This window comes from Trichomycterus rosablanca, chromosome 2 (assembly GCF_030014385.1).
Source record: "Trichomycterus rosablanca isolate fTriRos1 chromosome 2, fTriRos1.hap1, whole genome shotgun sequence".
Lineage (NCBI taxonomy): Eukaryota > Metazoa > Chordata > Actinopteri > Siluriformes > Trichomycteridae > Trichomycterus > Trichomycterus rosablanca.
The window spans coordinates 6,262,018-6,277,458 of record NC_085989.1 but is presented as its reverse complement, the minus strand read 5'-3'; the positions used below and the strand labels follow the sequence as shown (position 1 = coordinate 6,277,458).

Below are 15,441 nucleotides of genomic sequence, written 5' to 3'. Positions count from 1 at the left end.
ACCCGGACCCACCGTGTATCTGACCGGGATAAAGCGGTTGATGAAGCGGTTGGAGGGCAAGTGCTATTTGCTGGACTCACATCCTGGCTACTGATGAGCAGAGTGAAAACATGTATGTGAATCAGTCGTGTCCTGTTTGATTACGTAAATGGCAGATTTTGCTTGTATAATCTGTTCAAGCTCTTGTTAATGTGCCAACCTGCTGCATGACAGGGAGTCACAGGATGGCAAAAATGTCGGTCAATACTGCTGTCAGTTTGTTAGATTGCTATTTTAAACGGTGAATCGGTTTCATTCCTTTCTCGCATTATTTTTATCTTAAGTGTCAATTTCTGCAGGAACCTGATCTCCACTTCCCTGTAAACAAGCTGAGGAAATGAAATGTTGATCTATCCATGAATGAAACCTAATGAGGTCATGATTGGAATGATAAGCCACTGAAGCTAAGGATTAGTTATTAGTGTGTGCATAGATAAAAGCAATACATGACCAAAGTTATGTGGACACCCCTTGTATTTATTGACCTCTGCTGTTTCAGCTGGGTTCATTGCTTATAGTTGTATGAAATCAATGGCATGCTTTCAACTTTGTGGCAACGGTTTGCTGAAGGCCAGCACGATCGTTCCTGTGCACAAAAGAAAGTCCATAAAGACGTGGTTTGACGAGTGTGCAGGAACTCCAATGGCCTGAGGCATATCCTCAAGCCCATGGAACACTTTTGGGATTAGATTACATCCAATATATTTGCCTGACCTTGTGAACTTGTCTTATGACTAAATAGGCACGAAGTCTTCCAAAAAAAGTGTGGAAGCCTTTCCCAGTAGAGTGAGAAATCTGGGAAATAATTATCTTAATGCCAAATGCCAAAAACAAGCTTATGGTCAGGTGTCCTTACAGTTTTGGCCATATATTGTACCTTTAATACAGACTGCATGTAGCCATTGATTGGGATGAGTCTAAAATCTGTTGTATGCTTTGTCAGTTCACACGAGCGCAGCCAAAAATAACAGACAGAAAGCCTGATGATCATGGTATTAAACCCCAGTCTTTGGATTCTCACCTTGTGTGAGATTCTATTCATCTAAAAATGCAAACACACACACACACACAATTTGAACCACCTTCGTGAGCAATCTTTAATTCTTTGTTTTCTTTCCTTGCAGGATTCAGAAGGAATTAGCAGAGATAACCCTTGACCCCCCTCCAAATTGCAGGTAGGACTGTGTGTCAAAACATTTACACGCTGGTTGTTTTATACCCTACTTAGTGTTTGGAACATGAATAGGAGTTGGAAATAATGGCTTTGTTTCATTTTTACATTTACATTTTCAGCATTTAGCAGACACCTTTATCCAAAGTGACTTACAGTACAGTTACAGTGTACAATCTGAGCAATTAAGGGTTAAGGGCCTTGCTCAGGGGCCCAACAGCAGCAACCTGGCAGTGGTGAGGCTTGAACCAGCAACCTTTTGATTACTAGTCCAGTACCCTAACCACTAGGCTATGGCTTTTTTATGTGCATAATATGACATGAATGGTGCTGGAACGTTTATAATAAGCAGGGAATAATGAGATGTTGACTTTTTTGATCCAGATGTGATTAACTCTGAGAATAGTCCTGACTGGGTGGCTTTGCAAAGGCATGTAGTTGCAAAGCATTGTTCGATTCCTTTCACAGGCATGATCTCATTCAGGCTCAGTAAATTCTTTCACTGTGTGTGGTAGCTGTTCTGTTTTGGGGACTGACTAATTGTGGTTCATTTACTAAGTTATATTAATATAGAATTGCTGTTGGAAAATGCTAGAATCAACAGTTGTAGTGTCTAAATGTAAGACAGAGGGAAACGGGCAGATGTGGTGCTGCGATTCTTTTTTTGATGCAGTAAAACTATTAATCTATTGTTGTGTTATTGGCACGCCTGGTAAAGACGGTTATAAAAGGTCATAAAAATGTGCTCAACCCTGCACTGCAATTCATTTTACAATGTAACTAAATTAGGAGAAGTACATTTATTCTATGGTGCTAGGGTGGTACAGCGATCTATTACGCTAGTCCACCACTGCTAATCTCAGCGGTGCTATCAGCCAGCCAGATTTCTACATTGACATGCCGCGAGCCTGACCAGCATAAAGCGGTTGATGAAAAACAAAAAATAAAGAAAAAACATTTATTTTGAGAAAAAATAATATAAAATTATATATAATCAAAAAGCAAAACAACACTATAATTGACACCCTGTATCTAGTAGTTTGTGCAGCCTTATCCTGGCAACGTTACAGATTCATTTTGGACAGGCAATGGTAGCTCAGTGGTCAGGGTATTGGACTAATTATCAAAAGGTAGCCTGTTCAAGCCCAAATACAGCCAGGGTGCCATTGTTGGGCTCCACTAGCCAGGTTAACCTGCAATTACTTGGATTGTATTAAGTCACAATTGTATGTTTCTTTAGATAAAAGCTAAATGCTATAAATGTAAATGACAAAGTCTTCTGTTTATATTTATACCCAAGTGAAACAGAATGACCAGGATTATGACTAGAGTCCCTAAGCTCAATTCAAGTGAACATAGAAAGATAAACTGTAAATGGGAACATGCGTCAGACAAATTTGGTCAACAATTTTTTATCTCTGCCAATTATTGTAGGTGTGTATTTTATATAACCCTTTTAACTTAATCTCACCAGGAGTGCAAACACTCTGACGATGATTGATTTAATTAATATGGATTTGTTATTGTATGTAGGGTTTCATACATTGTAAGTTTATCTTAGACACGAATCAGCTGGATTTTTACCAGCAAAATCAAAACTTGCAGACAGACGATTCAGAAAAGCAAGCCACACTATTCCTGTTTTTCCCTGACTGAGCTAAGGGGCCTGTCCTCGATACCGTTCACAGAAATGTCAGTGCACGTTGGCACGGCCTGGCTCGTGCGTGCAGTGTGTGTAATCTTTCTGGCGCTTGCCTTTTTATATTCATGTCCAACTGCCTCTGTTCTGCTGTGGAGAACGAGATTTTACACAGTAACATTTGTGCTAAAAGATGACAAGCAGACGCTTTACTAGACAGGTTTTGTTCAAAAATGTCTCTTCAAAAGTGTGAACATAAATGAATTGTGAAAATGGATTAAATTTTGTATTGAGGTGGTTTCAGTATGAAAAATTGACGTACAGTACCCTGTTTCACTTAAAAATTTTAACAATTTAACTGGTCCTTTTTTATTTGAATACTTTTGTAGCTTTGAGCCTGCAGCTATTTGTTGTCTGCAACACATTCTAAAAAGCATTTTAACAACATTCAGGCATTTTATATTGGTTTTTGGCTTTGCCATTTAAGCACAAAGATGCCCCCTCCCTGAAGTCTTTTAATCACTTCATAACATTATGGACTGTAGATGGTGAGACTTCTAAATTCCTTACAATAATGCACAGAGAAATATTGTTCTCAAACTGCATATTTGTATGATTTAAAGGAGGTAAAGTTTGGATGTCAGTAAGGAGTCCTGACCATTTAATGGTCTCACCAAGAAAATAATGTTTAAAAATATTTCTTTGCATTTCTTAGTTTCTTGGTACTATACCAACAACAAACAATATTTTTTTTTATTAGTGCACACTTGACAGTTGAGATGATCACAGAAATGATGCAATTTTTTATGAATGATTTTTCAGCTGCTAGCTTCAAGTTTACATATAGGTTAGCACGGCTGTTTTCTTGAAACCACAGAGTCATCTACCAAAAAAAACACGTGTCAATCAAGGAGCAGGTACAGCCCAAACAAGATTTTAAATACAGCTTATTTTTACTCAAGTAGACTTAAAGTAAGCTCAACCAAATGGTTAAACAGAATGTTAAAGGGTTTTAAGAAGGAATCATTTGTTAGTGACTCAGCGGTGAATCATTTTTGATTCACGGAATAAGCCGTGTTAAGAATGATGATTTTAAACTCAAATTCCACTTGATCTATTGTTTGTGGGATGGTCACACCCTGTGTAGGTGGATTAATTGCAGTGTATAAATGCCAGCATCTATGTCATTACCAGTCACGATATCCAACAGTATTTACATTGAAGTATAAAAGAGGCTTTACTGATAATAATCTTAAAATGCCAGCCTCTCCTTCCATACTTACACCAATTCAACCTGAAGAACCCTGCACCACTTGTCTTGATGACGAGTATACAAACCCTTACTTTTAATTGGCTTCTTGCTCAACTGTTTACTGATGAGTTTAAATGCTTTTATTTTATCTGAGAGTGTCTGCTCTGATTGCCGTCTAAACACGCTAATGTGTTTGGCAGACTGAAACGGTTCTGTCTTATGTGGAGCAAGAATGTTAGATGAGAAGTGACTGAAAGTGGTTGCTTTAATGGTCTTTGCTAAGCAGCTGAGTCCCATCATATCTTATAACGATAGCATGTTTAAATAGTAACGGTCTTTAATTTACCCTCAAGTTTCGGATAGCTCATCAGTGTCCACTTTAAAAACAGGCTCGGAGGGTTTTTTTAAATAAACAGTGTTTAGTTTGAGTACTAATGTGATACTTTGCTGAAATAAAAAGAGGCACTGTTGACATTTTAGGATATATTTCCTCTTGTTTTAATTGCTTTGGTCACCCTGACAGAGGATAATTAATTGAATGTGACGGCCGTGCCGGTACGGTTTGTAAATGGCTACGCAGCCGAGATGTTAGATTGCTTCAGCGCTTGGCGTGGCCTTTTCGCTTTTTAATTACCATATCCTTTCAGGATGGCTCTTTCACTGCTTTGATAACAATCCGTCAGCTGGCTATGGGAAACGACGTGAGATCCCAAAGGGAATTTTGGGTAATTGTGTCTTTCTCTCCACATCTCCTTCAAATCCTTTAATTGTCCTTCCCACTTCCATGCACACACACCATCACATTCACATCACTGATTTTTATTTCCCTCTTTTCCTCTTGAGACTTTACTGTTTAGCAAATTCTACAGCAATGTGGGCTACTGTATGGAAACACAGCACAAGGCAGGAATACACCCTGATCGGTGTGTCAGTCGATCTCAGGCAAACACACACACACACACACACACACACACACACACACACACACACTTATGACTGGGGGAATGGAGACTAGCAATTTACTGTCTGTATGGATTTGGGAGGAGGAGGGAAACCCAAGTACCCATTTAAAATGAACACCAGAGGTGAGGTTTAAACCCAGGTCTTTAGCACCTATGTTGCACTCTTGCCCTTGCTATCTAAAGATAGATTACTTGAAATAAAGTTTTGATTTGGCTCATATTGTCTGTTCATGTGCGACCCAATAATGTGTTTAGAATTAATTTGAACTACTGTATATTGCTTATTAGGTGTTTTCTTGTTGTGCTGCTGCTGATACAGACCTAGCTCTCTGTATGCAGTGAAGCTGATGTTTAATTACTTTTCCCAGTACTCAAGTGGCATAATTGCTATTTTTAAATAACATTTTGGAAGCTTAATAATCTTAATGTTATTAGTTTCTGATAATAGAGAGTTCATTTTATGTCACTTGATCCTACTGCTTGTACTCCAAGGCTCAGGGTGCTGTATGTATATATGTGTGTATATATATTAGGGATGCATCGATACCATTTTTTCCCAACCGAGTACAAGTACATGTATTTTTGCACTCGCCGATACCGATACCTATTTAGAATGATGCAATCTGGATCATTATGGAATAGTGTAGTTTTTAGTGTAAAATAGTGCAGTGGAACAGACATCATTGAGAAAGCTTCTGACAAGCTAACGTAAACGTTCATTAATAAACGCACGTAATTAACGTTGTGCACATCATACATGCGATGCGATTCTGCTGATTGAAATATTTACTTTAAAAAGATAATACAGTCCGATCCCATCTGAGCCGATTCTATCAGCACATACATTCGTGGTTCACCTCGGTAAATCGTAAACGACTCTGAGTCGGCTCCCGCTCTGTGGTAATAACCAGTATAATTAAGCCTGAGCTTTATAAGGTAAGCGAGTCACACAAAATGTTCTGTAGTATTTGGTGTTTATTTACAACCGCATCGTTCATTATAACAGTAAACACGGAGAGATGACTGAGAAAAGAAACTTACGCTGCGCTTAAAATGAGTCGACTCCTGAATCAGCGGTCGCTGCTTTTGTAACTGTTGTCGCTGTTAGCTCTATTTTGAATGGGTTTTTTTTTTTCAAACGGAACTAAATAACATTAAATGTGCGTGTGAGCGTGGTCAGTGAGAATAATTCAATCTGTCTCCCGTGGGTGAAAAATGAATTGCTTTAGTTTTAGAAGTAAAAAAATCTCGTAATGCCACGCCCCCCGGTCAGACACTCACAGGTTGAAAACCCCTGCGTGAATGCAGCAACGTGCACTAGGCACAAGGTTAATGAGTTAATGAGCGCGGTATCGGTCTAATACCCGATACTAGTATCAGTACTCATGCATCTCTAATATATATATACACACACACACCGATGAGGCGTAACATTAAAACCACCTCCTTGTTTCTACACTCACTGACCTTTTTATTAGTTCCACTTACCATATAGAAGCACTTTGTAGTTCTACAATTACTGAGTGTAGTTTATCTGTTTCTCTACATACTTTTTTTTAACCTGCTTTCACCCTGTACTTCAATGGTCAGGACCCCTACAGGACCACTACAGAGTAGGTATTATTAGGTGGCGGATCATTCTCAGCACTGCAGTGACACTGACATGGTGCTGGTGTGTTAGTGTGTGTTGTGCTGGTATGAGTGGATAAGACACAGCAGCGCTGCTGGAGTCTTTAAATATCGTGGCCACTCACTGTCCACACTATTAGACACTCCTACCTAGTTGGTCCACCTTGTAGATGTAAAGTCAGAGACTGAGCTGTTTAAAAACTCCAGCAGCGCTGCTGTGTCTGATCCACTCATACCAGCACAACACACACTAACACACCACCACCATGTCCGTGTCACTGCAGTGCTGAGAATGATCCACCACCTAAATAATTCCTGCTCTGTGGGGGTCCTGACCATTGAAGAACAGCATGAAAAGGGGCTAACAAAGCATGCAGAGGAACAGATGGACTACAGTCAGTAATTGTAGAACTTCAAAGTGCTTCTGTATGGTAAGTGGAGCTGATAAAATGGACAGTGAGTGTAGTTCTACTTTTTAGAGTGTGGCTTTAATGTTATGGTTGATCAGTGTATGTATCAGCACATACGAACCACATTTCCCAAATATTAATACAGTATTTATGTATACATATATCAAATCCCAATTTTGTGTGTTGCATATTCTTTTTTTAAACTGTTTTTTTAGAAGGTGTCCCATTTTTTCCCCAGAAAAATAAGGTTTGTGTATGAAATCACTGCGCTGACTGTAACGACTCTTTCTCTCTATCTTTCTAACAGAAGCGTGTGTGTAACGTTTTGGTAGAAATCAGAACTGCATATACATGCACAGAACAAGAAACTCCAGATGGCTCAATTAGATTATTTATATACAAAATATGGCCCAAATCGAATTTCACGAATCAAATCATAGCGAGCCATCTAAGCAAAACCTACGCTTAATTAAATGCCTGTAAACACAGAGGCAGAAACATGCCGTTCCAGCTCCTAATGCAGATCCGTTTTCTCTACTGAAGTGTTTTCAATCCCTGTCCTCAGGGCCTACAGATGCTTCACATTTTTGCTTCCTCCTAGCTTTTAACACACCTGAACCAGGTATTCAGTGTCCCAGATTCATTGGTTAAAGGTGTGTTAGAGGTTGAGAATTTGGAGAGACAAAAACCACACATCATCCGGAGGCCCAGGGCACTGGGTATGGCTAGGATTTTGTTTATATACAGGGTGTATTAAAAGTAGAGAAACACCCTGTGTGGGACACATCAAACTGAGAGTTTCACCAGGGAAACAATGGTGTGCTTCATGTTAGCATGACTTAATGTTAAACCCCTTAAATTCAAGTGACCAGTTGATTAAGAATATGTTTATACATTCAATTGTGGACCCACTTACAATATACCACAGACCCCTAGGGATCCCTGGATCAGACATTGATTGACCCAGCTAAAATCTTGCAATCCTACCAGTCTACCACTGCTGTGCTTAAAAGACTGCTTTGTTTTTAAATTCATTGCTGCTGTAGATGCATATTTCTAAATAGTCAGGGTACGCTAAGGCATCAGACACTGCCCTACATTTTTGGTTTTGCCACAGCTGAAATCTGTCAACGCTACAAACCAGTTTGCTGCTGTTGCTATGTTTACACCAATACAACTGCCTGTATTCAAACTCTATGTATAACAAGATATAGATTTGGGTTTTAATAACATCCTTAAATCCCCCAATTTTCCTCCCAGTCTGGTTGTATCCAATTACTGTTTGCATTTCCCCCTTTACTTCTGCAAGCCCTTCACTTCTCCCCAGTAAGGAAAGCCGTAATGAACACCTACTCCCTCCGACATGTGTGCAGTAGTTGACCACTTCTTTTCACTTGCACGAGGTGGGCTCGTATAAAGATCTGTATCTTGCACGGACAGTCATGCACCAATCTCCTTTGTCCCCTCTCATTATGCAGGCTCTACTGATCAGCCAGCAAAGGTCATAATTGCAGATTTGAATCCATACGGCCCTCCCTCTCTTGGACTAGCCAATTACTGTCCGTGTAGGCGCCTGGTTGGCCGTTAGCACCAATAGATTCGAATTAGCAAGCTTGAGATGTCAGCACTGGTGGGCTAGCGCACTTTACCGCTGCACCACCCCAAATGCAGTTTAAAATTGCAGTTATTTGGCTGATGAGAGAAACACTGATAAATGTTTCCACTCTGCTCCTGGATAGACGATATAATAAAGCTGATAATACATTTGACTCTCTTATCCAGAGGCATTTACTGACACGTTTTAGCTGATCTGAAATAGCATAGGTTTTCTGACTGAACAACAAGAGTTATAAAAATATCAACTAGCTAAGCCACTGCCCGAAGCAGAAGTCTGATACACTGATACAGAAATAAAAAAGTAATACAGTCTGTGATCGAGAGCAAGAGAGCAAGTACTGTGCTGTTCTGACAGCCAGAAGATATCAGTTAAATCTTACACAGTTGTAAACAGTGAAGTTGCTGTGACAGTTATTGTGAAATAGAAATCAAATATAAGCGCACTTTCACTACACACTGCAGTGTAAACGCTCTCGAACACACTCTTTAATCTGTACAGGTGATAGACAGGTGAGTTGGTGTCACTCAAGCAAACGTTAACAGCGCTGTATTTTTCAATTCATTTTGTCAGCTGTAGTGGATAGGCACAGGTCAGGAACACCACGGAGGGTTTGCCTATCCATCACAGGGTCTGTGTAGACATCTGGCCGGCCTATAGTATAATATTGGTGGGCTAGCGTAATAGACCGCTGCGAAACAGTAATTATATTAATTGACTGCCTGCAACACATTCCAACGAAGTTGGTATTAAGGCATGTTAGATTTAAAAGTTTGTGGAATTATTAAAAACACCTGTTTTTATATATATTCAAATATTTTATTGTCATTTTAACTGTTATCAACATACAACAAACCCCCCTACCAACATACATAGATAGATAAATAAATAGATTTAAAAAAAAAAAAGATAAATAAATAAATCACAGAGATTGTCAGTTGTATTCCACAGAGATTAGTTCTAGTTACCATTGTCTCCAGCCAGAAACTCCAAGTTAAAGTAGTCCAGAAATGGCTGCCACTCTCTATAAAACCTTTGGGTGGATCCCCTAATCGAGTATTTTAGCTTCTCAAGCTTTAAGTGCGCCATCACCTCCATCACCCACTTTCTATGTGTAGGAGGAGCAGGTGATTTCCAGTTTAACAAAATAAGACGCCTTGCCAGTAGGGACGTAAAGGCCATGGCCTCTGACTGGGCAACGCCTTTTTTTAAACAGTTAAATACATTTTACAAGCAGGATTAACAAAATTACGGGTCAGGATTTGCCTTGTTGCTAAATTTAAAAACAATGAAATGAATTTTGCTAGACTGGCCTGCCTGCAGTTCCGACCTGTCTCTCGTTAACAGAGTGTGGAACCCTCAAAGAATGAGGAAAAAAACACTTTCACTACTGTACGTGATTACAGAATGTTATTCAAAGGAAAGGTGATGCAGCACACAAGTAAACATCCTGCCCCTGTCTTTTATTTAAACAAATATGTCCTTAAATTTAGACTAACCATATAAAACACAAAGATTTTAACAGGGTGGATCAGTCATGTCAAATCATCAGTGCCTACATCCCCTCTCTGGCAAGGCAGAAGGGCATGATTCTGTAATTGTGCTGCATCAACCAATACACATGCACACAAATAGCAGAGTTGTTACTAATCACTTTCAGTGCAAGTTCATGCACTGATTTTCTCTTATTCACCACAGCATTTTCTACCTTCCTCCTCACTGAGATCCTGTCAGTGAAATCATCTGCTCCATACACACCCTCGTACATACAAGCCCTAACACACACACAGACACACACACGCTCACATACACACACACAGCTGTCTTATCACTCATGTTGATAGCGTATTTACACAAAGATTAGATTTGTTTGTTAACTGCGTTTCTCAATGACCTACACGCACTTCCTGAATTACTGAGTTTACATGTTGAAAACAGCTGACTCAAGTGCTTACATTCTGTTTTGTTTTCACAACCCATTATATCTTGTGACACCTCGGAACAGCTTCTTAAAAATGTGTAGCTGTATGAGAAACACTGCTGCTTTTTATAGTTGTATGAAAAATGACTTGCTTGATTTTTTTAATGGTTTGAATACAATCAGCAACTTTACTCGATTATTAGCACAACTGACACAAGCGAAATCTAAACTTTATAAATAAAATATAATAATAAATAATAAAGTATACGTAAAAATATGTGTAAAAAATTTGAAACATTTTTAGTTTTAGTTGTCTTAAAATTGCCACTTCTAGAGATGATTATGTCTAAAATAAAACTAAAGCCTGTTCTTACATCTGTATATATTTTAAAATAAGTTGACCTTAAAAATATAGTAAATAGGGCCGCTCAGGTGGCGCAGCGGTAAAAAGAAACGCGCTGCAACCAGGGCTGGATTCTGAGAAGCGTCGTATCGAATCCAGCCTTGCTTTACCGGTTCGAAGCTGAGTGGCTATATGAGCAACGATTGGCCGGTTGCTCATGTGGGGGGTGGGACAAAGAACCGGATGTGGGTCTCTCTCTGTCAGAATGCGATTGCGTTCTCTGCCGGCTGATTGGAGGCGCTTACACAGAGATGGGAGAGGGTGCCCTTAGGGTGTGTCTCTCTGCATGCAACGCTAGGTGGCGCCAAACTCGTCAATGTGTGGGTGGCAAAGATGCATCTGGCTGCTGCTCGTGTTTCGGAGGGGATATGGGTTAGCTTCAATCACCTCCGTCAGGGCAGGGTTCGGCATAGACAGAGAGGAAGCACGATGCTAATTGAACAATTGGATGTGCTAAAAGGGGAGAAAAAGGGGTAAAAAAAAAAAAAAAAAAAAAAAAAGTAAATAGGAGGGTTTTAATCGACAGAATTATTATTTTGTTTTTTTTGCATTTTGTCCCCTTTTCTCCCGAAAAGCGCGTCAAATTTTTACCCGATTGCCACGTGTGCAGTAGCGGACTGCATCTTTTCACCTGCACTAGGCGAGTTCTTTGTGCACGGAGAGCCACACCCTGATCAGCATTATTCCTCGACTCCGAGGAATAATAACAGCCAATCATTGTTCATGCAGTCGCCCAGCCCAGACAGATGGCAGAGCTTAGATCCGATACGATGTGTCCTAAATCCCAGCTCTGGTGTGCTAGCGTGTTTAGAATAGATCTTTCTAAATAATCATGTTTGGAGATTTGCAGATGGTGGTAGCTTTATATTTCCAAATATAAATTAGTTTTCTTCTCTATGCCAGAAGAAAGCATTTTTAACCACAGATGTAAGTGTTTTTTTCTGTTTAGCATAATGGTATAAGCTACTGGCCTTAGTGCTGGTTCCAAGTCCAGATAAATAGGTGTGTTGCGTCAGGAAGGACATCTGGTGCAAAAAACTGTGCCAAATGAAATATGTAGACAAAAGATCAGATGTGGCAACCACTAACAGAAGCAGCTAAAAGATGATACATTTGGTTTTCCTTTTTTCACCCAATCTATTTGTATAGTTACACATTTTTGCAATCTAAAATTAGGGTGCCACTTAGTGCCACTAGAATCGCTTGGGTAAGTCATAGCTCTGTAATCAAATTGAATGTGCCCTTAGATTAAAGCAATGACTGAAAGACTATCATGGGATTTCTTCTTTCTGTCTGTTCTGCGAAATAAACTAATATCAGTCAGTATGACTCAATTTGATGCTGTTAGTGCAAGAAGCAAATCCACTCATCACCATGTACTCTCAAAAACGTACTGAGATGTAATACCTTCTTCCTGCTGTTAATAAACTGAGATTTAAAGAAAGACACACCAGTAGATATAATAATGTAGCTTCTGTTTTAAACACCTTATATCAAATATCTCATAACTCCAGATAATCAGACACAGTGATGTCATTGTTCCTCTTTTTTGCTTGACTTTCTTCCATGAATGATTTTGAGGAAAATAATACTGAAGCTCCTCTGTAACAGAGCTTTATTATTTTCAGCTATTTAAAAATAGTCAGCCGGGACTGTTGTTCAACACGGTCACTGTGTAGTTACAGCATTTGTTTTGGCCGCTTGATTTATATCCAATCTGAGCTGTCAGTACACTGATAAAGCAGCTGATAATGCACGACCATGCACAGTTCCTCTTTGTCTGCTTGACTGAACCTGTCCTCTGTGTGTGTGTGTGTGTGTGTGTGTGTGTGTGTGTGTGTGTGTGTGTGTGTATGTGTGTGTGTGTATGTGTGTGTGAGAGAGAAAGGAGATAGCAGAGTATGTAAACTATGCCTTTTAATAACTGAGAATAATGTCAGTATTGAGCTGCTGGGGGTCGTGTTTAAGATTAACACTGTTGATAGACTGACTGCAGACCAATGACCTACTAAACTCTATATTGCAGCTGTAGTAACCGGGGCAGAAGTTAATGTGGATACCGTTTTCCGGCACTTGTAGTGTGCTATAATACACTGATCAGCCATAACATTAAAACCACCTCCTTGTTTCTACACTCACTGTCCATTTTATCAGCTCCACTTACCATATAGAAGCACTTTGTAGTTCTACAATTACTGACTGTAGTCCATCTGTTCCTCTGCATGCTTTGTTAGCCCTCTTTCATGGTCCACAGGACCACTACAGAGCAGGTATTATTTGGGTGGTGGATCATTCTCAGCACTGCAGTGACACTGACATGGTGGTGGTGTGTTAGTGTGTGTTGTGCTGGTATGAGTGGATCAGACACAGCAACACTGCTGGGGTTTTCAAACACCTCACTGTCACTGCTGGACTGAAAATAGTCCACCAAACCAAACCATCCAGCAAACAGCGCCCCATGGGCAGTGTCCTGTGACCACCGATGAAGTTCTAGAAGAGGACCAACTCAAACAGCAGCAATAGATGAGCGATCGATCGTCTCTGACTTTACATCTACAAGGGGGCGGCACGGTGTCTAAGTGGGTAGCACTGTCGCCTCACAGCAAGAAGGTCCTGGGTTCTATCCCCCAGGTGGGGCAGTCCGGGTCCGGGTCCTTTCTGTGTGGAGTTTGCATGTTCTCCCCGTGTCTGCGTGGGTTTACTCCGGGTGCTCCGGTTTCCTCCCACAGTCCAAAGACATGCAGGAGAGGTGAATTGGAGATACAAAATTGTCCACGACTTTGTTCGATATAAACGAGTAATGAGTAACTACCGTTCCTGTCATGAACGTAAGTGAAGTGTAAAACATGACGTTAAAATCCTAATAAACAAACAAACAAACATCTACAAGGTGGACCAACTAGGTAGGAGTGTCTAATAGAGTGGACAGTGAGTGGACACTGTATTTAAAAACTCCAGCAGCGCTGCTGTGTCTGATCCACTCATACCAGCACAACACACACTAACACACCACCACCATGTCAGTGTCACTGCAGTGCTGAGAATGATCCACCACCTAAATAATACCTGCTCTGTGGGGGTCCTGATCATTGAAGAACAGCATGAAAGGGGGCTAACAAAGCATGCAGAGAAACAGACGGACTACAGTCAGTAATTGTAGAACTACAAAGTGCTTCTATATGGTAAGTGGAGCTGATAAAATGGACAGTGAGTGTAGGAACAAGCAGGTGGTTTTAATGTTATGGCTGATCAGTGTATGTATGAAGGAAATTACACCTTTAAGGTAAATTAGCTTAAACAAAGAGGTTTTTATTTCGTGTGTTATAGCTCAGGTTTTACCTAATTCATGGCCGTGAAATGTCATGAATCGTGAAATTTAAGGTTCATCGTTTTCATTGTTTCCATATGTGTTTTGCAGGCATCAAATCTTTTCTTTTTACTTAAGTCAGTTCCATAAAGATTTAAGAGAATTAACAAATCCAACTTGGTGCGTCTGTGGGCCTCGGTGTACCTCGGTGCACACTTTAAACAGCATTACAGTGAGGTTTAGTGTTATGCAGCCGTTCTCCACATTTTTTTTTCTCTCCTCTTCGCCACAGAATGAGCTTTAAATGTGTTTTTCAAACAACAGTGCCGGTGAATCAATAGATCTCAGCAGGATTAGAATCTATTTCCCTCCCTCACTCGATTTCTTCTGCTCTCTCGAACCTCCTTTCCTGTGTTCCAGTTCAGAGATAATGCGTCCCAATTCTCAGAAATGCCCCTCTCTTTTTCATTGCTTTTAGATTTAGCCTTTCAGAATGGCAAGTGGTCCGTTACAGCTGCCTTCAAAAGCGCATGGCTAGTGCAGTTTACAGAGGAGAACACTTGAGCCTAGTGCACACTATACAGCTTTTAAAAGCTTAGAATCACTGCAACGGGGCTGCAAACAGCAGTTTTTCTGCTACTAGCAGAAACTGTTATGTTTGTCCACAGATCGCTTGTTGTCACCTGCCAGAGACGATACACAGAGAGCAGTACTGTGTACTGAGAGTCAGGCACTACTACATGCGATATTTTCTATCTTACATTTATATTTACATCTTCAGAATTTAGCAGACAGCCGCTCCGGTGGCACAGCGGTAAAAACACACGCTGCAACCAGGGCTGGATCTCGAATACATCGTATCGAATCTCAGCTCTGCCTTGCTGGCTTGGGCTGAGCGGCTATGAACAACGATTGTCCGGTTGTTCAGATGGGCGGGACCAAAGCCGGATGTGGGTCTCTCTCTGTCAGAATGGTGCGGTTTCGACCTCTGCTGGCTGATTAGAGGCGCCTACACAGAGATGAGGAAAGAGTGCTCTTAGGGTGTGTCTCTCCGTACACAACGCTAGGTGGCACAACATTCGTCAATGTGTGG

At 40.4% G+C, this 15,441-nt stretch overlaps 1 protein-coding gene across 1 annotated transcript in view; it reads left to right on the top strand.

Annotated features, from left to right (window-relative positions):
- Positions 1–15,441, top strand: part of LOC134329251 (ubiquitin-conjugating enzyme E2 E2-like) — a 64,135-nt gene that overhangs the window by 10,919 nt on the left and 37,775 nt on the right. The window contains exon 3 of the mRNA XM_063010460.1: positions 1,164–1,214. Coding sequence (XP_062866530.1) covers positions 1,164–1,214 — 51 coding nt within the window. The remainder of the gene's footprint in view (positions 1–1,163; positions 1,215–15,441) is intronic.